Source organism: Myotis yumanensis, unplaced genomic scaffold, assembly GCF_028538775.1.
Source record: "Myotis yumanensis isolate MYYU_CA2020_CCGP unplaced genomic scaffold, mMyoYum1.0.hap1 SCAF_22, whole genome shotgun sequence".
NCBI classification, from domain to species: Eukaryota; Metazoa; Chordata; class Mammalia; order Chiroptera; family Vespertilionidae; genus Myotis; species Myotis yumanensis.
In genome coordinates, this window is record NW_027223773.1 from 5,796,650 (window position 1) to 5,821,648 (window position 24,999).

The 24,999-nt window shown below is 41.4% G+C and overlaps 1 protein-coding gene across 1 annotated transcript in view; it reads right to left on the reverse strand.

Annotated features, from left to right (window-relative positions):
* Window positions 1-24,134, reverse strand: part of DNAH14 (dynein axonemal heavy chain 14) — a 142,861-nt gene extending 118,727 nt beyond the window's left edge. The window contains exons 1-14 of the mRNA XM_070401461.1: window positions 24,058-24,134; window positions 22,056-22,216; window positions 20,380-20,526; window positions 17,223-17,353; window positions 15,109-15,261; window positions 14,817-14,929; window positions 11,842-11,904; window positions 10,790-10,934; window positions 6,623-6,754; window positions 6,132-6,382; window positions 4,721-4,850; window positions 2,453-2,723; window positions 1,928-1,973; window positions 1,736-1,833 (exon numbers count right to left, since the gene is read on the reverse strand). Coding sequence (XP_070257562.1) covers window positions 1,736-1,833; window positions 1,928-1,973; window positions 2,453-2,723; window positions 4,721-4,850; window positions 6,132-6,382; window positions 6,623-6,754; window positions 10,790-10,934; window positions 11,842-11,904; window positions 14,817-14,929; window positions 15,109-15,261; window positions 17,223-17,353; window positions 20,380-20,526; window positions 22,056-22,216; window positions 24,058-24,134 — 1,918 coding nt within the window. The remainder of the gene's footprint in view (window positions 1-1,735; window positions 1,834-1,927; window positions 1,974-2,452; window positions 2,724-4,720; window positions 4,851-6,131; window positions 6,383-6,622; window positions 6,755-10,789; window positions 10,935-11,841; window positions 11,905-14,816; window positions 14,930-15,108; window positions 15,262-17,222; window positions 17,354-20,379; window positions 20,527-22,055; window positions 22,217-24,057) is intronic.
* Between the last annotated feature and the right edge of the window lie 865 nt (window positions 24,135-24,999).

Sequence of the window (24,999 nt, forward strand, 5' to 3'; positions counted from 1 at the left end):
CAATTTATAACAATGAAAATACATCCTGCATATCAGATATTTACATGACGATTCATAACAGTAGCAACATTACAGTTATGAAGTAGCAACGAAAATAAGTTTATGGTTGGGGAGTCACCACAACACGAGGAACTGTATTGAAGGGTCGCGGCATTAGGAAGGTTGAGAACCACCGCATTAAGTTAACAATGATTTGATGTGGATATGCTATGGGAAGACCATTATACCAATGTGCGGATACAAAGATTAGAAGACACCGCCTCTACTATCAATGAGTTCGTAATCTAGCTGCACGCCTGGATGTCCACAGGCAATAAAATAACTTGCACCTACACTTTATACATTAGAAAGTATCAACCCAAGATGAATCGTATCCCTAAGAATAAAACACACATCTATAAACCTTCTAGGAGAAAACGTAGGAAAGATCGGTATGACCTTGAGTTAGAGAGTTTTTAGACATAAAATCGAAAGTATAATCTATGAAGACAAAAAAATTGATAAGCTGTACTTGATCAAAATTAAGAAGTTTAGCTCTGTGAGGAAGAAGTGAAAGGGTAAGGCACATTTTGTAAATCTTATAACTAATCAAGAACTTGTATCAAGAGTACATATAAAGACCTCTCACCACTCAACAGTAAGGACAACGAGACACTGGATTCCTGAGCTTACAAAAGGAAATCAAGCAATGCATTGGAGCCCGGCTGGGGTGGCCCAGTGGCTGAGCATTGACCTATGAACCAGGAGGTCACGGTTGAATTCCTGGTCAGGGCACACGTCAGAGATGCAGGCTCGACCCCCAGTAGGGGGCATGCAGGAAGCAGCCGATCAATGATTCTCTCTTATCACTGATGTGTCTCTCCCTCTCCCTTCTTCTCTGAAATAAATAAAAACATATTTTTTAAAAACAAACAGTGCACTGGATACCAGTTTAGAAAGAGGGGCCTCTGAGCTCAGCAAACTATGGTGATGTGATTGGAGAACGATGCTGCAGTCAAGGAGCCGCAGCGGGTCCTGGTGTTCCAGGATCGACTGAGACCGTGGAGAAGGGATCAATTCCTGGGTCAGGCTGGTGACTGCCATGTCATGTCAGATTGTGTGCACCCAGCTGGAACAGCATTAATCAAAATCTATTTAAGCCCTGGCCAGTGTTGCTCAGTGGGTAGAGCGTCGGCCCGCACACTGAAGGGTCTCGGGTTCGATTCCCGGGTCGAGGGCAGGTACCTGGGTTGTAGGTTTGATTCCAGGCCCTGGTCTCGGCGCATGCAAGAGGCAACCGATCAATGTGTCTCTTTCATCTCTCTCTCTCTCTCTCTCTCTCTCTCTCTCCTTTCTCTCTCCGCACCCTCCTTTCCACTCTCTCTGAAAGCAAAGGAGACTATCCTCAGGTGAGGATTTACAACAACAAAAAATCTATTTAAGGTGGAAATGATACCTTTGTTCTGCTGATATAGAAGATATTACTTACTTAAGTCTCATAAAATTCTGTAGTACATTATTGAAAAAAAACAAACCCAAGCCTCCACTATTTTCCTGCTTCTATGGTTGTGGGTATAATTCCCACATGCTCAAGTAATTTCAAATTCACTTCGATTGATCCCAAAGAGTGTGAATCCATGATCTCTAATACACCGTCATGTCTGCCACATACCTGGGTAAAAGCTTCCAATCCCTAAATTTCAGAAAATATTGCTGAAGGATACAATGTATCTGATGAAACACTTAAAACACTTACTTATGCATTTCTCAAGATCGGCCAGCATATTCTGAATTTTTACTGAAAAGTCCCGTCTGTTGGGAGCAATTGAGAGATTCGTAGGGAATTCTAAAAATCTACGAGAGAAAACCATGAGAGCGAATTTCAACACGACGCCGGGACGAACGTCAGGTCTAATTACTTGTAACTCCAGAAGTGTGTGCGACTTACTCATCGTTCTCGGTCTTATTATCGAAATCATCCATGGCTTCTATATCTATCAGAATCCATTGAAAGAAAGAGAAGAAAAAAACTGATTGATATTTATATCGGCTAAAGGACAAGCTGCTCTGTTATCAGTGCTTCCCAAACACCCTAAGAATCACCTGGAAAGGCAGTGTCCAGCCAGCAACCCCCCCTCACCCCCAAATCTAATTAAGGAGGTCTCAGATGGAGTCCGAGAGTCTGCATGTTAACGAGCACCCCAGGTGCTGCCCGTCCTCGTGAAGGGGGCTCCTCGGGTCCCCCCTCAGCGACCAGTGGTATTAAGATTAAAAAATGGGTCATGGCGGTCCTGCTCGCATCTACCACAGATGGCCTGTTCCGTTTAGACTTCCTCGGAGCCTCCTTCCTTTGACATGGCTCAACGTCACAATTTACCGCGCGATAATCCATAAGGATGTGTTTTTCCCTCCCTTGTGAAGTCCCAGGTGTCAGGCTATTTCCCTTTGGGCTTACCCGTCTCAATCATCTCACCTGAAAGGATTTCTACGAGGTTCAAAGTCCTGGGTTTCGGCTGCATTATTAGGAGCTCCTCGCTTGAGGGTTTGACGCTGCTGACTTCACTTTCCGCTATCTCCTCCTCCTGGGACAGCAGGGATTTCTCAGAGAACTGCTCGGATTCCTGGTAGCTCTCCCTGGAGCTGCTCGAAGAATCGCTCTCAGAAGGAATTCTCAAGTGTAGATTGACTTCAAATACCGGTGCATATTTTGTCAAGTCCTTATCCAATCTAATGGAATTGAAAATCTAATGTGACAGATAGGTTACAGTTCTGGTGATCATATAGAGGTAAAAGGACATTTAGATAATACAGTCCTAAATTTTACATGATCAATAACTTCAGGTTAACCGAGTAACACTGCATTGCCAGATAACTGCTATTTGCATGTTTAAAAAAAAAAAAGTAAGTGAACGGAAAAATAAATGAAATACTGTAGTATTTTCCCCAAAACTGTATAAATGGATACCAGAGTGGCCAAATAGTAATCATTTTAGAGCTTAATAAATACAAATTCTTAGGCCCCATCCCGAGAGATTTTGCGTTAAAGGGTGAGGGGTCAAGGCCAGGAATCTGAATCACTTAAAAGCTGCCCTGACCGGTGTGGCTCAGTGGATAGAGCGTCGGCCTGCGGACTGAAGGGTCCCAGGTTCGATTCCGGTCAAGGGCATGTACCTTGGTTTCGGGCACATTTCCAGTGGGAGGTGTGCAGGAGGCAGCTGATCGATGTTTCTCTCTCGATGTTTCTAACTCTCTATCCCTCTCCCTTCCTCTCTGTAAAAAAATCAATAAAATATATATTTTTTAAAAAAAGGGGAAAAAAAGCTGATCAGGTGATGCTGCTGGACACTCAGGCTCAGGACTTACACATCAGGAATATATTTCACATTCGTTGCCCCAGGTCATGGCTCCTCACTTTGACACACACGTTAGTACAGGCATCCCCACCGAGAACCAGGAGGGTCTGAGGTATCGATATTGTAGTCACACAATGCGACTGCTCTTCGGCTCTGTCTAGGCCTGAGTTCTCGATTTATTGATCCCTCATGTCCATGAAAGGATCGGTTGTGCTGGAGGGGTGTGTCTCGATGTAGGCACCGGAGTCACCTGCTAGAACCCCAACCTTTAGCTCCGGTTATGAACAAACGGAGGCAGCTAACGTGTAAAGAAACGCCACTGGTCCTGACCGATGTGGCTCAGTGGATAGAGCGTCGGCCTGCGGACTGAAGGGTCGCAGGTTCGATTCCGGTCAAGGGCATGTACCTGGGTTGCGGGCACATCCCCAGTAGGGGGCGTGCGGGAGGCAGCTGATCCATGTTTCTCTCTTGTCGATGTTTCTAACTCTCTATCCCTCTCCCTTCCTCTCTATAAAAAATCAATAAAATATATTTTTTTAAAAAAAGAAAGAAACGCCACTGGCACCCGGGGAAGCTGCTGGGAAAGAGCTTAGGTGGATGCGGACGGCGACCTGTCAAGCCTTAAAAGTCGCACAGGCACGGGGACAGAGTTCCCGTGTGGGAGGATGAGACCGTCCTGGAAGTGGGGTGTGATGGTCGCACCGTTCTGGGACGCACCGACGCCACTGAATTGTCCTCTGACAAGTGGTTCAAGCGGCCCATTTTCTGCTGTTTGACCACAATAAAAAAAAAGCCCACACCGGCAATTCCAAACGAATATATAAAGTGTTGCATCGTTTGCTCTGGAAAATGACCTCTGCCTGGTATTTTCATTAGCACTGCCCACTGGTCTACTTCAGTGCCTAATTCAGTGCCTGGTACATAGTAAGAACACAATAATGCATGAAGGTAAGTGTGAAAATAGCTTTCTATAGTGGAAGCAGAGGTGCGTGCGTGCGTGCGTGTGTGTGTGTGTGTGTGTGTGTTTTGGGTAAGAAATTGAGCATTAGCCGAAACTGGTTTGGCTCAGTGGATAGAGCGTCGGCCTGCGGACTGAAGGGTCCCAGGTTTGATTCCGGTCAAGGGCATGTACCTGAGTTGTGGGCACATCCCCAGTAGGAGATGTGCAGGAGGCAGCTGGTCGATGTTTCTCTCTCATCGATGTTTCTAACTCTCTATCCCTCTCCCTTCCTCTCTGTAAAAAATCAATAAAATATATTTTTAAAAAAAAGAAAAAAGAAATTGAGCATTAATCATAAATCACATTTTAATTTCCAAACTTATTTCACTTACTTTTCATTTATTCATTCATTCAAAATCTATGTTTCTATTTTTCAAAGACCATTTACCTCATTAATATCAGCTTCTGCTTTTAAGTCCGACTTTGGAACAGAAGTAGCATATAAGTTTGAATTAATGACAAGTTCTTCATAATCATTTGTTATCTTTCCAGTAAGAGCAAAGATATCCTTGTGTGTTCTAGGTTAAAAAATGGAAAGCAAAAATGCAGTCTTTTAAATTCTTGTTATCTTGTTAATATCCACAAAAACATAAATAACTAGACATTCCCCCAAAGAAATATGGCCAATAGGCATGCAAAAATATGCTTAGCACCACTAATCGTTAGGGAATTACAAATCGAAACCATAACAAGATACCCCTTCATACCAATTAGGCTGGGTATTACTATTTAAAAAGGAAAACAGTAGTGTTGGTGAGATAGAAGCCTGGTGCTTTGCTGGTGGAAATTAAAATGTTGCAGCTTCGCCCAGCTGGCCTGGCTCAATAGCCAAGAGGCTAACCCAACTACCATCAACAGATGAACAAACAAACCAGCAAAACATGGTATAACTACACAGTGGAATATTATACAGCCTTAAAAAGGAAATTCTGTTACATGTTACATCATGGATGAGCCTTAAACACATGGTGCTAGATGAAATAGGGCAAACACAAAAGATAAATATTGTATGATTCCACTTATCTGAGGTACTCAGAATAGTAAGTTCATAGTCACAGAAAGGACAATAGAGGTTACAAGGGCGTGGTGGGGGGCGTACACATAGAACAAGGAGTGACTGTTTAATGGGTGAAGAGTCTCACAAAATTTAAGAATGGGATAATGAAAAAGTCCTGGAAATGAATACGCTGATGGTTGCACAAGACTGAATGTACTTAATGCCGCTGAATTACATATTTAAAAATGGTAAATTTTGTTATTTATATTTTACTACCATGAAAAATTCTCATGTCTCATTTAAGCAGAATTGACTCAAATTCCAATGGAAGCTTATGGGTTCCTTCTCGAATCACCCTGATAATCTTTAAGAACTGGCCCTGAACTTCGAATTAGCCCTATACACAGAATTTCCAGATTTAGCAAATCAAGATACAAAACACCCAGTTGAACTGGAATTTCAAACAAACAGTAATTTTTAGGATAGGTAATATCTGAGACATACTAAGGAATTATTACATATCTGAATTTCAAATTGTACTGGCCAGCCCATATTTTATATGGCCATCAGACATATGCAGAATTGTGAAGCAGTATTGGGAAACTTTTTTTTAAATGTTATGGACAGTATTAAGCAAAGTATTGCCAGATAATTGTAAAAATTGAGCACATACAATTTGCTATAAGAAGAACTTTCAAATTCTCACTTCAACTATTGGCTATTTCCTCTATCATGGACAATCAATGTTTGCAACGCTATGATTACAAATTCCTTTTGTCAGTCAAAAGAAAATATGATTTACTTGATTAGGTTTTCATTCCTTTTTTCCGCTGTAAATGGCATTCTAGCAGAACCATGAAATAATTCCAAAAGCAGAGTGACTGCAGTGTTCATCAGCTGGCGGATGAGCTCCTGAAATATGTAGTCAACCAGCATGAAAAACCTCAAAAATTTTTTTAATAAACGTCGATATACAGGCAGCTTGAAATGTGATCTGGCAGCTTTAGAGAAGCTTGACTCAAAAAATTCTCTAATTTCTTCCTTTTCTGCCACCTACAATTCAATAAACACACACATATACTTAGTCGCACATATATTTGCCTTCTATACAACGCCTGGAAAATTTCCTGTACGTGCAGCTAGGGAGTGCACAGTACTAGTTAGTTGGCTAATTAACTAGTCCTTGGTCCCTCTACCTGCCCATTTCCAACACTTTCTCCGGGGATGCGATTTGAAGCGATTGCTTTATCAGTAACATACAAACTGATCCACTGCAAGGATATCATGAGTTACCTTTAAAAGTGTACTTTTCATTTCTGCAATGGCTTTATCCCTGATATCCTCAAGTCGTTTGAATGTGCGGGAAGCTTGCTGTAACTGTTCCTCACAAAATTCATCCAGAGAGTATGTCCGAGACGTATCCAGCTAAAGGATGATAAATGTTGAAAAATGTCAAAATTTGTAAAAAATGTCAAAAATGATAAATGTTGCAAAGTCAAAATTCATTTCAGAGAGAGAGAGAGAGAGAGGGGAGAAAAACATTTTGGCCATCTTCTCATATCATAACGAGCATATTTTATATTTTCTTTTGTAGGTTATGCTTTATACACTATATGCCTTATATGTTTTTCCTATTCAAACACCCATAGTTAAATATAAATAAATCTTTATTTTTAAAAAAACACACACAGAAAAATACATTATTTTAATTGTAACTGAAGTAAGCCAAAGGAAAATAATTCAAGAGCTGATGTGTTTTTGAAATATCCACGAACCCCGGGGAACCACCAATCTCAGGAATTGCTTCACCCTGAAGTCCCAATGATTTGTAAAACTTAAAAAAACATAAACACTAAGTGTAGGATAAAGAGATTCAAATTACCGATACAAGTAAGGTAAGTATTCTTCTGAATTTATTCAGAAATTTCCATCAACTCTGCTACTGAACTCCTCCCTGAACGTTCCACCCATTCACATATATCGCATCCTCCTTCCTCCTTTCGGTATTTTTTCTTGTTTTTTCCGTATCACATTAATGCCCTTGCCAAAATACATTTCCATCAATAAACGTGGCCATCTTTATCCCTAGTTATATGGCGATACCACTTTATAACAAATCATCTTCCAAAGTTAAAATACGATTGAAAAGCACTGCTCTGGCCTTAACACCGGGGATTAACTCTTTGTGTTTCTCTCTCTCCTGGTCCCATACCTGTTTTCGAGGCCCTGATTTTCCAGGTTAAATGTCTCCAATCTCCCTTCCTTTCTGATCTCCCTGCCGACGCCCTAATTAAAGTTCCCGTTGCTTATGCCTACATTATTACAGCCCATACTAACCGATCTCTTTAACTCCGTACCTCCCCACCTACAATTTTCCCCACAAGCCAACCAACGTCATCCGAATTTTCTTAAGTAGCACGTTCAGACCCTTGCAAGGGTTGCTCTTTAAGAACAGTTCTCCAAGTTTACTCCGCACAAACCAACGGAGGGACTTTGTACATTCCCACTCAGAGCACCCTCCTCCCATAGGGGAGGGAAACAAAAACTTACATTTTATGAAACGCTCAAAATACTGTCCCCCCTTCCGATTCCCCACCCCAGGCTCGGTTCCCCCTCCTTTTGACCCTGGTTTCTCCAGCCTCAGGAACCTCTTCCTATTCTTGCCAACTGTCCTCACGCCCTCGCTAGGGGCGCCCCTGACCTAAGGACAGGCTCTGCTCCTACTGTTCCCTTTGTCTGTTCTCCTTGGCCCCATGTTCCAGACCCAACTAACTTGCAAAACTGAATACTTTACTCACATTCCTATTCCTCACTTGGCTGCTCCCCCCTGGCTACCCAAACCCCACAAGGCCTAGCTCAGGAAGCCTTCCTTCGTGAAACGTGCCCTAACCAATGCCAAAGGCTTCTGCACAGTGTCTGTGGCATAGCTGTTTTACAGTATTGCTTGCCCGTTGGCATGATTGCTCATTGCCTCCTAATTGGCTGGTGAGCTACAATGCTTAGCAAAATGGAGGGAATACCCTGAGAATCAGTTACCATTTTTACATGCAAAGGATAATCTTTTCCAATACACTGTAAGCGTGCTTCCTTTTTCACTTCACACGCATCTCCTCTGCACAGCACTTTGCGTATAAAGGGTAATTCACAAAAACGCGTCTGATTGGGAAGGTCTGTTCCCTGACCCTTGATGTCTGGCGGAAGCTGACATGGCTAAGGTCTCCAGGAAAGAGTCCTAGCCTCCCTTTTCTGTTAGGATTATCATCCACTAACATTTCAAGCACAGTCTGCAGAGATATTCTAAAGTCTCCTTTGCTTTAACCCACCATGAAGTGAAGTGATAAATCCTGTCACTCAGCCATTCATCAAACAATCGAATACCACAGCTGCCCAACCAATTTCCTGCTACATTAAAACCGTATCAAAAAAACACTCCCCTGGGAAATGTCTCCTACTTAACTGAAATTTAATCCTTTGGAAACATTAATATTCTCAATAGAACTATCCTATATAATAAAAGGGTAATATGCAAATTGACCCTAACAGCAGAATGACTGGGAATGACTGGTCACTATGACACAAACTGACCACCAGAGGGCAGACGCTCAATGAAGGAGCTTCCCCCTGGTGGTCAGTGCGCTCCCACATGGGGGAGCTCTGCTCAGCCACAAGCCAGGCTGATGGCTGCCAGCACAGGGGTGGTGGCAGGAGCCTCCTCAGCAGCACTAAGGATGCTCGACTGCAGCTTAGGCCTGCTCCCCGCTGGCAAGTGGACATCCTCCGAGCGCTGCCAGGCTGCCAGAGGGATGTCTGACTGCCAGCTTAGGCCCGATCCCCCAGGGAGCGGACCTAAGCCAGCAGGTGGACATCCCCCGAGGGGTCCCAGACTGCGAGAGGGCACAGGCCGGGCTAAAGGACCCCCCTGAGTGCACAAATTTTTTGTGCACTGGGCCTCTAGTACAAAATATTACTTTACATGTAGTGATTAATCCATCTTTCTTCATTCATTCTTTTATTTACTCATTCATTCAAAGACTACTGAGCACCTACTATGTAATAGTCAATACACATGACCAATTCTAAAAATAAGCTGTTGATGTACAAGTATTCATCTTATCATATGTGTATAGTCAACACGATTAATTTGAGCTGCTTGTCAAATGTATACCTTGTCCAAGCGCTCTTACTATTTCTCTTTCTGAGTCTAGATGATTATCAATATTACTTTTCAGTTATCTCCCTCCCACAGTGGGTAAGGGAAGTGAAAGTCGCTGGAACCCTGTTCAATTGTATATTAAACACTTAAAATTTATAGTTTATATACTTAACTGTTACGGCCAAAGGTGATCCTGAGTGGGGGGAGAGGGGGTGAAAGAATTGAGAAAAGACAGACAAGAGAATGACAGCTGGGTCTCGATGGGACGCTGCCTCCCTGATGAGGAGACAGTGCCAGCACCCACAAGCCCTGTCTTTATTTTATAGCAGATGCCACAAGGCAAAGTAGGGGCGTGATCAAGTTGTTTACAGCATTCTCATGAGTTTCAACCTCACTCAACTACATGCACCCAAACTCTAGCACAAGGCACGTGGGGCTACGTGTTTGGACCATAGGTTCAAGCTCACAACCACAGCCATTGGCTATGATTGTGCTGGGAGGGCCCTGCCCTCCAGCTGGGAATTGCACGTGGCAATGAGAGGACCCTGTCCTTTCATTAGTCCGAGGCTTGAACCTGGCCCAAACACTGTAACCATGCCCCACACTTAACCTTTTTGAAAGAACTATTCCATATAAATTAAATCATTCATTAAGAAGTTCACCCTTTCTTAGAACTGTGGAACAGGAGAATTCATAAATGTAACCTAAACCCTCTGAGTTGCAACTTATTACAATTTTTGACATGCTATACTGAGGGAAGATTAGCTAGTACCTATCAGTTATGCAGTAGATTGTTTATAAATATTATTGCACATTTGGAGTGTTGCAAACAAAGGAAGGGCTGCATAACAGACTTAGGTTAAGTGTAAGGAAGAAATTAGTTATAAGAAATGCTAACTATTAAAAGTGACTACCCGAGGGAATAAAGATCTTTACAGGTATTCTAGGACATTAGTCATCCATAGTGATGGTTTACTTATGGACCTAGATATCTGTATTCCTTTGATTCAAAACCCCATTTGTACTCCCTTGCTTCTATACACCAATATTAGCTTATAGTAGTATACTTTATTTTAAATATACGTTTTTAAAATTGATTTCAGAAAGGAAAGGAGAGGGATAGAGAGATAGAAACATCAATGATGAGAGAGAATCACTGATCGGCTGCCTCCTGCACGCCCCACACTGGGGATGGAGACCACAATCCAGGCATGTGACCTTAGCTGGAATGGAACCTGGGACCCTTTCAGTCCGCAGGCCGATGCTCTATCCACTGAGCCAAACCAACAAGGGCTACTTTTTCCCACCTTTACGAGGCACATGGCCGATGAATTATCTCCACATCCGTCATCATTTCTGCGATTAAAAGCATCTTCACAAAGTCTCTTTACGTAAAGCAGGTAGCTTTGAAACAATTCATCAGCCCAGAAAAGATGGCAGTACAGAAACGACCTGGAAGTTAAAAACATGTCCACAGACTTTATTCTCTCTCCTTCTGAATGAACGAAGTTAATTTAGAGATAACTAGTATAATTTGTTTCATATGCCTAGAGCTAACAGGTATGACATCTACCACACTGTCCTGCTTGTCGTATTTTACCACAGATTTGCAAGATGTTACCACTGGGGGAAACTGGGCCAAGGGTGCATGGGGTCCCTCTTCATCAATTCTTGCAACTGCATTTCGATCACAACAATCTCCAAGTAAAAAGTTTAGTAACAACGACAGCAATGAAACTTGGCTGTCAGATAGCCGACAAAATAGAATTCACTGTCGTCTACCTTGGATTACTGAATCACTCCTCTTTTTGAAAGCAGAAAGTTAGATCGAGTGACCAAGGGAATCTCGTCCTAGGCTCTTTTTTAAAAAAATATATATTTTATTGATTTTACAGAGGAAGGGAGAGAGAGAAAAAAACATCAATGATGAGTGAGAATCATTGATCGGCTGCCTCCTACATGCCCCCTGCTGGGGATCGAGCCCGCAACCCAGGCATATAGTCTTGGCCAGAATCGAACCTGGGACCCTTCAGTCCGCAGGCCAATGCTCTATCCATTGAGCCAAACCAGCTAGGGCTCATCCTGGGCTCTTCATAGCACTCTGATTCCCTTACAGCACAGCATGGTGTACACGTGTACATACACACACACACACACACACACCCCTACACATTTATATACACACATACATAACATTATGTTTAACAAAAAATATTCAAATGCAGATGGATTCAACTTAATCATACATGTTATAGAATGTGACTTTCAAATCACCGAAGTGAATATTAATTTATGTCTGCTTCCATACTACAATATTTAAAAAATAAGGCTTCCTCTTGAGATTTCTATCAAGACTTACCTGCTTCTGTCTGTCTTAATTCTTCTAACAGTCAATTTCCAAGTAACAAATGCTTTATTCATTCTGAAAAAGAAAAAGACTTCTTTCAGTCTATATTCATAAGTCACAATTACACCAATTCAGTAAAGGCTTGGTAAAACTAGAGAATTCTCTGGGGCACTTCATTCATCCTGACTCACCTAAAGCAACTACTAAACCGTATCACTGTCTCCCCAATCAATCAACAGCATAGAGAACAAAGTGTAAATGTAAGTGAAAGTCATTATAACCCTCATAGATGCATGAGCGGTTTAGCTGCAACACTCCAATAAACAGAAAAACTATAAAAATATATGCTTTCCCCTTAAACATTTACTGGCTATTTTCAAAAGAGACTTATATTCCAAGGGGAGTCAAGATTCTGTTTTCAAGTGATAATGAAATGAAAAGGTACATGGATAAGAAATCACTGTATCGTGGTAAGTAAACATGTAAGACAATGCATGCCCTTTTGGTAATATTTAATACGTATGCTTTCTTAAAAAGACGCGTCTGTAATATTCGAAACTCAAAGAGAAGGAACTAAAAGGTTTCTCTGGCGATCATTCCTCGCCCTTATTAAACTTGCTCGCTGTATTCTGTCCGGAACTTTTCTCTTTCAAGACCTCACATGTGTCCCTTTTCATCAGCCATCCTATTTACAACAGTCACACACACACACACACACACACACACACACACCCTGTTTTCTCCGTCTTACATATCTTTCTGGCCCTTCTCACTACCTGAAATGAGCTCACTGATTTACTTGTTATCTATCTCCCTCCAGAGACTAGAACTTCTCTAGGGACAGAGTCCTCGTATATTTTTCACATGGTTGCACCTCCAGGGCTCCTAACAGTGGAACAGAACAGGCACAAGAAGTATTTGCTCAGTAAGTGAATGCTTTCCCTGCCACAAAACCCATTCACTTGTCTTACAGAAAGTTCTCTAGCTCCTTCGTTATTCCAACAATATTAAATGTAATCATTTAAAATGTTATTTTTTGACACTTTCTCATTCCTCCTTTGACCTCTACCACCTCCTCCCAGTCCTCACTCTCACCCTTGAACCCACACAAAAAAAGAAAGAAAAAAATGTTATTTCTCTCTTTTCCTAGTCCCCAGCAGATAGCAGCAGTCCACAAGAAAAGACGCACATTAGAGAGGAAATTTAAAAAGTACAAAACAAGATACAAATCCTGGAAGAACAGCAGTCTGGAACTCCTTTGTGAAGGATCACAGAGTCTCAGGAATCCTGATGTGGTAGAAACTTCGAACGAGACACATTTTTAAATGATGGTCTGAATCAGTAAGTGCTTTGGGTGGTGGGCACAAGGTGCAACATACAGATCTTGTAACATAGAAGCACACACCTGAAACCTATGTGATCATGTCAACCAATGTCACCACAATCAATTTAATAAAAAACAAACTGCCGCCCTAACCGGTTTGGCTCAGTAGATAGAGCTTCAGCCTGTGGACTGAAGGGTCCCAGGTTCGATTCCGGTCAAGGGCATGTACCTTGGTTGTGGGCACATCCCCAGTGGGGGGTGTGCAGGAGGCAGCTGATCGATGTTTCTCTCTCATCGATGTTTCTAGCTCTCTATCCCTCTCCCTTCCTCTCTGTAAAAAACCAATTAAAAATATATATATTAAAAAAGAACAACTGCCAAGCTCCTGAATGCTGTTTTATTTTTTCATTAGAGGCTCAGTGCACAGATTCGTGCACTGGTGGGGTCCCTTGGCCTGGCCTGCAGGGATCGGGCTGAAACTGGCAGTCTGACATTCCCCGAGGGGTCCCGGATTGTGAGAGGGTGCAGGCCAGGCTAAGGGACCCCACTGGTGCATGAATCCGTGCACTGGGCCTCTAGTATGCATATACTATCTTTGTTAATCTCTTCCCCCCCTCCCCTTTTCCCCCTTCCCTCTGAGATTCATCAGTCTGTTCCATGTTTCCATGCCTGTGCACTGAGTGTCTGCCCTCTGGTGGTCAGTGCGCATCATAGCTACCGGTCGAACAGTCACTTAGGCTTTTATATATATAGACTAGTGGTCCGGTGCACGAAAATTCATACACTTGCGGAGGGGGTGAGGGTCCCTCAGCCCGGCCTGTGCCCTCTTGCAGTCTGGGACCCCTCAGGAAATGTCCACCTGGGGAGCGGGCCTAAGCTGACAGTCAGACATCCCTCTGGCAGCCTGAGAGCCCTCAGGGGATGTCCAACTGATGGCTTAGGCCGGATCCCGGTGGGCCGCAGTTGGGCATCCTTAGCGCTGCCGAGAAGGTGGGAGAGGCTCCCGCCACAGCCACTGTGCTTACAGCCATCAGCCCAGCTTGTGGCTGAGCGGAGCTCCCCCTGTGGAAGCACACTGACTGCGCCAGGGGCCAGCTCCTGAGGAGCGTGGTTCCCCTGGTGTTCAGTGCACGTCATAGCAACCAGTTGTTCCCGGTGGTCCCATCATTAGGGTCAATTTGCATATTACCCTTTTATTATAAAGGACAGTATTTCATCTTCATCTGACATTTTGCATATATGTGTGCTTTCATCATCTCTCACCCATTATAATCTAAGACCTTTGAGAGCTGGACAATTGTTTGGTTTGTTCAACAGCATCTAGAATAATGCCTGGTTTGCAGCAGACTCAATTAATATTCATTTAATAAATAAGGGGATGGAAAAACAAAAAGTAAATTAAGGTCATTATAGTCCATTTAAGTTACTTGACTTTAAAATACCTTTTTCTTACAATATTTATCCAAAAAGATAAAATTAAGAGTTGTAATACTTAAGTGGGTAAGCTTCCTTTATCTAAAAAAAAATGTATAGACGTCTCCATTTCCTCTATAATTCCCCATAAATATGGCTTTACTATAGCAAAACCCAGACATCATCCAGCAGATGACTGTTTCAAAAGGATCATATTACAAACAATTGGGTTCCGTTTCATTCATCTCACCGAAAATTAGAAACGATCTTGAATTTTTGTAATATGTAGAAACATCTCCTTTCTATTAGCCATTCCAGAGTAGGTATGAGTTCTACATCTTCCACGACACCTATTTTGGTAACCTGCAGATAGAAGGCATGAAAGGACTTTATTTCTTTAAAATATATGAACTATCTTCAAGAAATGAAGAAAGCCTGTGTTTGTCTCAGGACCACTTGTCTGTATCATTAAGCGTTTTCTCTCTCTGACCCCCACCGCCTCCATCTATAGCCAAACTTGATTTTCTTTCGTTATATATTACCTTTGAAACGAATGAAGCAGTCACAGTCCAAAATTCTTTGCAATTTCTAGCTGTGTGGGCAGAGACCACCTGAAGATTGTATGGATTACAAAAGACGTGAGGGTCTTTCCGAGGAAGGCAATATACAAATTCGCCATCATCTTCCAAAGGTTTCTGAGGTTAAAAAAAGTTTTTTTCATTAACTTGACCAGATTAAGTAGTAAAATGGCTGGACCCATTACTCAGTAAACTGAAATGTCAATACAGATTAAAAATAATATTGAGAGAAAAGCTAACATCTAATTGTGTCTAATCAGAGTTCCACAAGATCAATCTTAAGATTTAATGCATTTAATTTTCATTCTTATATATAATGTGGTAAAAAAAACATTCATGAACATTGATCTGTATGCTTACTCATGCATGCTTATTTTTTTTAAATGTATTTTTATTGATTTACGAGAGTAAAGGAGAGGGAGAGAGAGAAACATCAATGATGAGAGATAATCATTGATCGGCTGCCTCCTGCACGCCCCCTACTGGGGATTGAGCCCGCAACCTGGACATGTGCCCTTGACCAGAATCAAGCTTGGTAACCTTCAGTCCCCAGGCCGATGCTCTATCCACTGAGCCAAACCAGCCAGGGCCATGCATGCTTCTTAACCCAAAGGACTCATACCTTTGCCAGGTATGTTGCACTTCCAGGAAATCTGTCTGCCAACACCAGAAGCCTTTTGAGCATATGAAATTTATCATTTCTTTTGATAATGATGATGGTTTAGTATAACTAACAGCTAATATTTGTCTGTTAAATAGTTATATAATAGTTAATGAGTAACAAGTGTTACTCATTAATAAATAGTTAATGAGTAACAAGTGTTCTACATATGTATCTCTACAACCACAGAATTTTATATATTTTTTTTAATTGATTTTTTTACAGAGAGGAAGGGAGAGGGATAGAGAGTTAGAAACATCGATGAGAGAAAAACATCGACCAGCCGCCTCCTGCACACCTACTGGGGATGTGCCCGCAACCAAGGTACATGCCCTTGACTGAAATCGAACCTTGGACTTTTCAGTCTGCAGGCCGATGCTCTATCCACTGAGCCAAACTGGTTTGGCTACAACCACAGAATTTTTAACGTCTTAACTTTAATCTCTTAAATTGATCTTTTTAATCTCAGTAAACAGATGTATAAATTACTATGTTGGGAATTTAGGTAATTGGAGAAAAGCCACAAAGTCAGAGAGTGGCAAGGTAGGCATTGGAATACAAGGCTGACCCTGAGCCCATGTTCTGAGCTACTGCAATGTACTCTCGTGTCTCTTCTTCGTTCACTTGAGGGCCTGAGAAATCAGACATTCCCCGCTAAGAAAGTTTTTAAGTCAAATTTATTTACTTTAGCTTTGAAACTTCTAACTTTTATTGATAAAACTCTATAAGAAAGTTTCATTTATGGGGGGTGGGGTGGGAAGGGCCAGGGAGAGGTCAATGGGGGGAAAAGGAGACATATGTAATACTTTAAACAATAAAAAATTTAAATTAAAAAAAGTTTCATTTAGCCTTTTCTGGATAATTAACTTTTATTATAAAAGAGCTCTTAGTGTTCCTTATTCTAATTCAGTGAATGATGCCTTCAGAGGCCGTTGAACTGACTAAACAGCTTCCAATGACTGTAATTTTGGATTTTGCATCCAGCTTTCCACCAGGATTTCTTTTTAAAATCACAAAAAGCTGATAAACATGAAGTTAAGAGTACATTCCAATTTCAGGCAGATTGATTTTCTTACCCGTTCCATTCTTTAAATAAGCAAAATGAAGTGATGCCAAATACTTTTTATAAGCATTCACCATGAAACGAGATTATGACTTGACATTAATATAATAATGATTCTAATCCTGTATAATAAAAGCAAAGCATGCAAATTGTCCCCTCGACCGGGAGTTGTCCGGGAGTTCGACCAGGGGGTGGGACCAGCGGGGGAAAGGAAGGAAGACCCAGCCGCCAGGGACCCTACCAATGCACGAATTTCGTGCACTGGGCCTCTAGTGTAGTATAATGAATGATACCAAGATTAAGATACAGTTTCAAACATTAACTTTTATAGTACACAGTTGGATAAAATAATACCTTTACAGTAATCTTCTGAACTGTAGTTTCGGGATTCCAGTAATCCAACTTACAGTGGGGTAATTTTGTCTGCCACCCAAGCTTTCTTCTCAGCCTGAGGATATGTCTAATCACATTGTCATCCTCTGGTTCTGGTTGAGAATATTAAAACAAGATCCAATGTAAGTGCCAGTATGGGCATCGCTTAAGGGTATGTATACGAATCCAAATTTTTCTACCTAGAGAACAAATTTCAATGGCAACTGATACTCAAAGTTTACACGGATGACACAATTGGAGGAGAAAAGATAGCTTAAGATTCGATTTTAACTGAAGCTGGAAAGAAGATGTAATATTTTTTTCCATTTGAGAAAGAGACCCCCAAAGACCTAATGACACAGGTGACTAGCAAAAAAGAGGCACTAGCACAGACATACGGTCAGAAGGATCTTCTTAACAGAGGCCTAAGCAGGGTGAGGGCAATGGGGTCAGAAGAGAAGGGATGGCTACGTAAGATGAAGCTCATCCTCCTGAGACTACTCATCCCATTGACACCTTTCAGACCAAATCTTTCTTGCTCTCCTTGCTCTCCTTGAAACGTTCACTTTTCTTGGCTTTTGTTCGCCAGGCCCTACAGGTTGCCCTCTTAGCCCTTAAACATCTTTTCTCGGGAAAAAATCATGGGAGGAGCGTACCAGACGCCATGCTGGCAAAACGGACAAGGCCCATGAAGTCGTTCAAGATTTCTTTTCCTCCAGAAATCACAAACACTGGCTGATCAAAACCACTCTCTCGCAAAGGATGCAATGCGATTTGAGCGATCGTATAAGAGTGTCAGGGCCCTGACCGGTTTGGCTCAGTGGATAGAGCGTCGGCCTGCTGACTGAAGGGTCCCAGGTTCGATTCCGGTCAAGGGCATGTACCTTGGTTGCGGGCACATCCCCGGTTGCGGGTGTGCAGAAGGCAGCTGATTGACGTTTCTCTCTCATTGATGTTTCTAACCCTCTATCCCTCTCCCTTCCTCTCTGTAAAAAATCAATAAAATATTTTTTTAAAAAAGAGTGTCAGGAATTTGGAAAGATATCACATGTCAGAGTAAGTTCCCCTTTCAATTTTGTGCTCGAGGCATTGACTAGCCTATGTCCTGTCAGTTGCTTAAACATGGAAACACATTTAAAATAGTTAATTGAAAAGAAAGCTGGTTAACATTAGGTATAAAAGAGAGGAGGAAGAGGAACGAAAAACTAGTTAAGGAAATCGTATAAACTATGTACACACGAGTAGTATCACAGACTCAGATATAAAAACATAGAAATCAAAGCAGTGTGGTGTTGGCATAGGAAAAGAAAAACAGTTATGATAATTTATACAATACATTCCAATAAGTGAAAAAATGGTATTTCAAATCAAAAGAGGAACTGGGAGAGTGGTTAGCCATTTTAGAAAAACATGCAGTTATTTAGGCAAGCATACATAATTATTATAAGGTGGATAATAATTACATGTGGATTAGAAATCCATATATAGATGGGTTAGAAAAGTCAATGTAGAAAATAATAGAAATGTTAGAAGAAAATATGGGAGACTATGTTTATAAACCTGGAAGAGCAAAGGCTTCCTGAAAAAAGAATCAAAATATGTTAAATTAAAAATGGGAAAATATCAACTGCTGGCAAGGGTCTTCCTCTTATGCAATATTGTAAAATAAAAATTAAATACAATCATTCTTGACGGTAATTTGGCAGATTTAATAGAGTTGATAAAGTCTGCTGGGAAATGGAGTCATCCAGAATGCTATATAATAAAAGGGTAATATGCAAATTGACCCTAACGGTGGAACGACTGGTCACTATGACATGCACTGATCACCAGGGGGCAGACACTCAATGCAGGAGCTGCCCCTTGGTGGTCAGTGTGCTCCCGCAGAGGGAGCTCTGCTCAGCCACAAGCCAGGCTGACAGCTTCAAGCGCAGCAGCCATGGCAGTGGCAGGAGCCTCTCCTGCCTCCTCAGCAGTGCTAAGGATGTCGGACTGCGGCTTAGCACCGAGGGCTCCCGGGCTGCCAGAGAGATGTCTGACTGCCAGCTTAGGCCCGATCCCCCTGGGGAGCGGGCCTAAGCTGGCAGGTGGACATCCCCCAAGGGGTCCCGGACTATGAGAGGGTGCAGGCTGGGCTGAGGGACAACCCCCCGACACCGAGTGCACGAAGTTTCGTGCACCAGGCCTCTAGTGTAATATAATCACAGGAGTGACAGCCCAGCATCACCTTTGCTTTATTCTATTGGTTGGAACCAGTCACAGGTCCTGCCCACATTAAGGGGAGGGGATTAGACAAGGGCGTGGACACCACCACATCCATGCAGGTTTTGTGCTATTTGTGCTTAAAAGCACATGAAGCCTGGGTAACAAGGGGCCCCAAAGTTCAAGCTTCAGTAACTTTATGATAAACCTGCCCTGGACCATGGCACTTCAAGTGAAAAGTCTTTTTCCTATAAAACTTAAAGTATTAATACAAATAAGAATTTCCAGTATAGAGAGAGTATAAACCGGAAAATGCTAGTGGAGGAAAATCTGTTTAAATGAATTATTTATTGGGGGATTTAAACTTTTTGTCAGACAAAGACGTAAACCTATTAAATGTAGTAATTCCAGAAAGTGCTACTGAAAGTATAAAACAAAACCATCAAAGTTTATCTTATTTCTAGTTCTATAATCATAACCTTCAGAGATTTGTGTTAAGTAAAAACAGTGATTGAACAGTCTGTCAACTGTTTAATCTCTTGATATTTTAGGTTTTCAAAAAGATGGTAAATAATTGTTTAAGCAACCAAACACAAAATGCAGTAAGACCGTTTCTTCTAAAACAGTGGTTCTCAACCTTCCCAATGCCGCGACCCTTTCATACAGTTCCTCATGTTGTGGTGACCACCCATTTCATTGTTACAAATTGAACATCATTAAAGCATAGTGATTCATCACAAAACAATATGTCATTATAGATGTGTTTTCCGACGGTCTTAGGCGACCCCTGTGAAAGGGTCATTTGACCCCCAAAAGGGTCGCGACCCACAGGTTGAGAACCGCTGGTCTAAAATCATTGCGCAATATACGTAAGCACACAAAACCACAGCGTAACTTGAAAAAGTATCGAGTCTTCTAAACAAGGAATACCACGCACCTGTCCTATCATAGGATACAAGCCTTTTCTCCTTGGCTTTCGGAGAAGGACAAGTTTGATCCTTTTTTTCCTTTGCTTTCTCTTTCTTCTTCTGGGGAACTGGTATTGGAGCAACAACCTGTTGAGTTCTACTTTCTGGAAGATAATCTGAGAATCAAACCATTATTAACTGAATAACCACATAGTAATTCCACACACCAAGCAATACGGCAGATCATTATATCATTATCAGATTTACACAAGCTCTGAGTCAAGACACCGTGGTTCCCGGCGCAATTATGAGCTTTACCTCTGTCCTGCGGTTTACTCTGTAAGGGATCAGTCTGTTTGACTATACCCACCTTTGAAATAAGGATTGTTACAGTGAAAGCCTCATAGGGTGATGTAAAGATTAAATTGGTAAATATATTTAAAGCACAGAGCAAGTGCTTTCTAAGGTAAATGCTAGCATTTGATTTTATTATTACAAAAAATGTGAATCCTCATTACAGAATACATACCAACCCCCTTTTTATTAACTGTAATTTGATAACTGAGCCCAGAAAAATGTTTAGATACAAGTTCAGAAAAGTTATAGAGGGCCTGTTTCTCATTCCTCCTATGACTTGCCTGATTGGTGGATTTTTAACATGAAGAAGAATGGGGGAGTTATTGACAACAGGGTTTCTAAAAAGCAAATACATTTTTCTCCTCATTGACTTAACAAATATTTATGTAGTGCAAGGCACCGAGCAACAATCAAGTAGGTGATAAGACACAGAAATGACAAGCAAAACAAAATGAGTACAAATGAAACACTAAGTTCTATTTCAGCCAATATTCCCAATTTTGGGGGGAGGGGCTTGTGAAAGGGTGGGGGTGGAGGTAGGAGTGGGGGTGGAGAGAAAGGTGGCAATAGCCAGAAGGCACTAGGATTTAGGAGAATGTTGTCCTCAGGAAGAAAAGATGATACTCGTGAAAGAGAGATGTGAACAGTAAACTGCTACAGGAATGTCACATGCTCTTGGTGGTGGCAGTGGTATCGCTGTTATTTTTTATTTATTTTTAAATATATTTTATTGATTTTTTACAGAGAAGAAGGAAGAGGGACAGAGAGTTAGAAACATCGATGAGAGAGATCGATCAGCTGCCTCCTGCACGCCCCCCACTGGGGATGTGCCCGCAACCAAGGTACATGCCCTTGACCGGAATTGAACCTGGGACCCTTGAGTCCACAGGCCAACGCTCTATCCACTGAGCCAAACCGGTTCGGCATATCGCTGTTATTTTTAATATTATGATCAGTATTTAGATTATGTTCCCTTTATATTTTTAAAATAAACATGTTTTTCTTGATTTTTGTTTGTTTGTTTTAGAGATAAAGTGAGAGGGATAGAGAGAGAAATATCAATGAGAATCATTGATCTGCTGCCTCTTGCACGCCCCCTACTGGGGATCGAGCCTGCAACCCGGGCACGTGCCCTCACCAGGAATCAAACCGCGACCTCTTGATTCTTGGGGCAACAGAACCAGCTGGGTGATTATGTCCCCTTTAAAAAGGCAAGGTTTATATCGAAAGATATTGCTAATTGCTATGACTAAAGAAATAGTATTTCAATGTATTTCACTTGTTATCTTGACTCAATGCTATAAAACTCCTTTGCATTTCCATAAAAGAAAAAGATAAGTCAACATGCCTGGACAGTAATCATGTGGGTAATAAACTTCTGTTTTTTCTGACTTCGAGGATGCAGGACACGGTATACATATCAGTGTTTCGTTTTCTGTCGTTGGAGCTGGTTGATTCTGCGATGGGGTGACATCTTGGTAATTCTGCTCTTCATAGTGAACAAATTTACTATGACAAGGAAAAGAAAATGCTATGTTTAACATTCTCTATAACTTAAAAGCACATGTCTTTACTCTGTACTTTACAACACAGTATCTATCATTTCCAGCGATTTTTGATGGGTGCTTTGATAAGCAGGTCTGATGAGCCTATTCAAATGCTAAACAGGTCTAAGAGATGTTATCATAAATTTGTAAAGCTGGAAGGGACTTAAGAATCCTCACTCTTTGCCAATGTGTATGTGTTGTCTGTCTTGTTTGGGAAATATCTCCTTATTCCAAGGTAATGGCAAAATTCTCTTATATTTTTTCCTAACAGTTTTAAAGTGTAGCCTTTCACGGGTCTTATAACTCATTCATAAGTTCTTAAATCCGTGATTTTTATTATGGTGACGGTCGGATAACCTTTATCGCCTCCTTCAACTTTCTTTGAGTGTTCTGCCCTCTGCATAAAGAATTGCATGCCACTTGAAATGACAAACTATAAGCCAAACAGTACAACCTGGTAAGAATTCCATGCATTGCCAGTAAGATAACTTCAACTGCTCAAGCTTTAGCTTGAAGTTTATAGTTTCAAAAAAATTATTGAATTCTTATATGAATATAACTATTAAAGTTTTTCAAAAGAGACTCTCCTAACCTTTTTATTTTAAAAATATATTTTTATTTATTTTAGAGAAGAAAGGGGAGAGGGAGGGGGAGGGAGAGAGACAGAGACAGAGAGACAGACAGAGAAAGAGAAACACGATGATGAGAGAGAGAATCATTGATCGGCTGCCTCCTGCACGCCCCACACTGGGGATGGAGCCCGCAACTCGGGCATGTGTCCTGACTGGGGAATTGAATCGTGACCTCCTGGTTCATAGGTCGGCGCTCAACCTTTGAGCCAGGATGGCTGGGCCAAACACACTGACTTTTAGAAAATAATCATATGACATGTGAGTTTTAAAAGGTTACCAGATGTGAACGTCACAAATATATACATAATTGTAATAAATTCATATACTTCACATGAATGTGAATGTCTTGTAAGCAGCTGAAGATACCTAAGCTTTTTGCATGTGAAAATGTGGTTAATGTGCTCATAGCTGGAGTAAGGAAACTACTATTGTTTTTTTAAGTGGAACTGAATTGAAATATTTTATTTCCAGAAAAAGCAAGTTTTATTCAGTTCAGGTTGCTCCCTCTAATTTCTTAAAGCTGACTGTTAGCTCATTAATTTTTCGGCCTTTCTTATTTTATAATATCCATTTTATGGCTATAAATTTCTCTCTAAACACTAAAGTAGCTATCTCACACAGTTTTTACATGTGTCGCATAGCTAATGCAGTAGGTAAAGATTCCCCCCTTTTTTCTTTTACTATATATTCAGTTCTAAGTTTTTCTAATTTCCATTAGGGGTAACTCCTTTCATCCATGAGTTATTCATAAAAGTATTTGTTATTTTTTCAGATATGATGTTTCCTTCCCAAAGGTATGGGAGTTTTCTACGTACCCTCTCTATAACAGATTCCTAATTTCTCCATCTGCTCTGAACGGCCATTTTCTACCCATATCCATACCCAGAACCAACAGCCTTGGCCTCCCTGGGATTTCTCAAATGTTGGTTAGTTTCTCCCATCCATCAACCTCTTTCTCTCTTTCTTGGCATGTCAAGGTGGGTCTGGGAGAAGGAGCCAGCAGCCATCGCTAATCTGACCTATCTCAATAGGTCCCACCCTCCAGGAAAATAAGGTTTTCCAAACTCAAATCCTTAGCAACCCTCATATGGCCTTTACATTTTTTCATTGGCAGACTGATGTACTGCTAGATATACATTGTTAAAATTTTAACAGTTATATCTTATTTTACCTTAATTTTTTGTGGCTTTGCCCCTCATTCACGTCTTTACATATTGTTGTCAAATCAATGGGTATATATGATGCCATGTTTTTTTTCCGAATAAAACTATGAAGTAATAGGCTGTAAAAAAAATTTTTTTAATGTCAAAGATGATTTCACAACTATGACTATAGGAACTCAAAACTGCACATAGAACCCTGGAAGTCGTTCCCAAGTGGTTAGAGCATTAGCCTGCACACTGAAGGGTCATGGGTTCGATTTCTTGTCAAGGGCATGTCCCTGGGTTGCAGGTTCGACCCCTGGCCCCATTCAGGGCATGTGTGGGAAGCAACCAATTAATGTGTCTCTCTTACATCAATGCCTCTCTCTCTTTCCCTCCCTCTCTCCCTCTCCTTCCTCTTCAGCGGTTCTCAACCTGTGGGTCACGACCATTGGAAAACACATAGAGCATATCAGATATTTACATGACGATTCATAACAGTAGCAAAATTGCAGTTATGAAGTAGCAACGAAAATAATTTTATGGTTGGGGGTCACCACAACATGAGGAACTGTATTAAAGGGTGGCGGCATCAGGAAGGTTGAGAACCACTGCGTGTGGTCTCTACTGTCTGTCCTTGGTTTTCAGGATTCTCTCCAGCGAGTCTTCAGTTGATTACTCAGGGTGTTTTTTCTGTATTTTAGTTGTAATTCCAGTTTGGTCCTGGGAGCGTGTCAGTATAGCATCCATTTACTCTGCCACCATTTTTAATCTTTCCACTTCTGGGAATTTATCGGAAGAAACCCAACACACTAATTTGCACCCTTATGTTTACGGCAGCATTACAAGATTTGGAAGCAGCCCAAGTGCCCATCAGTGGCCGAATGGATCACTTTTTGATCAGTGGATCAAAAAGCTGTGGTACATTTACACAATGGAATAGTACTCAGCCACAAAAAAAAGAAGGAAAT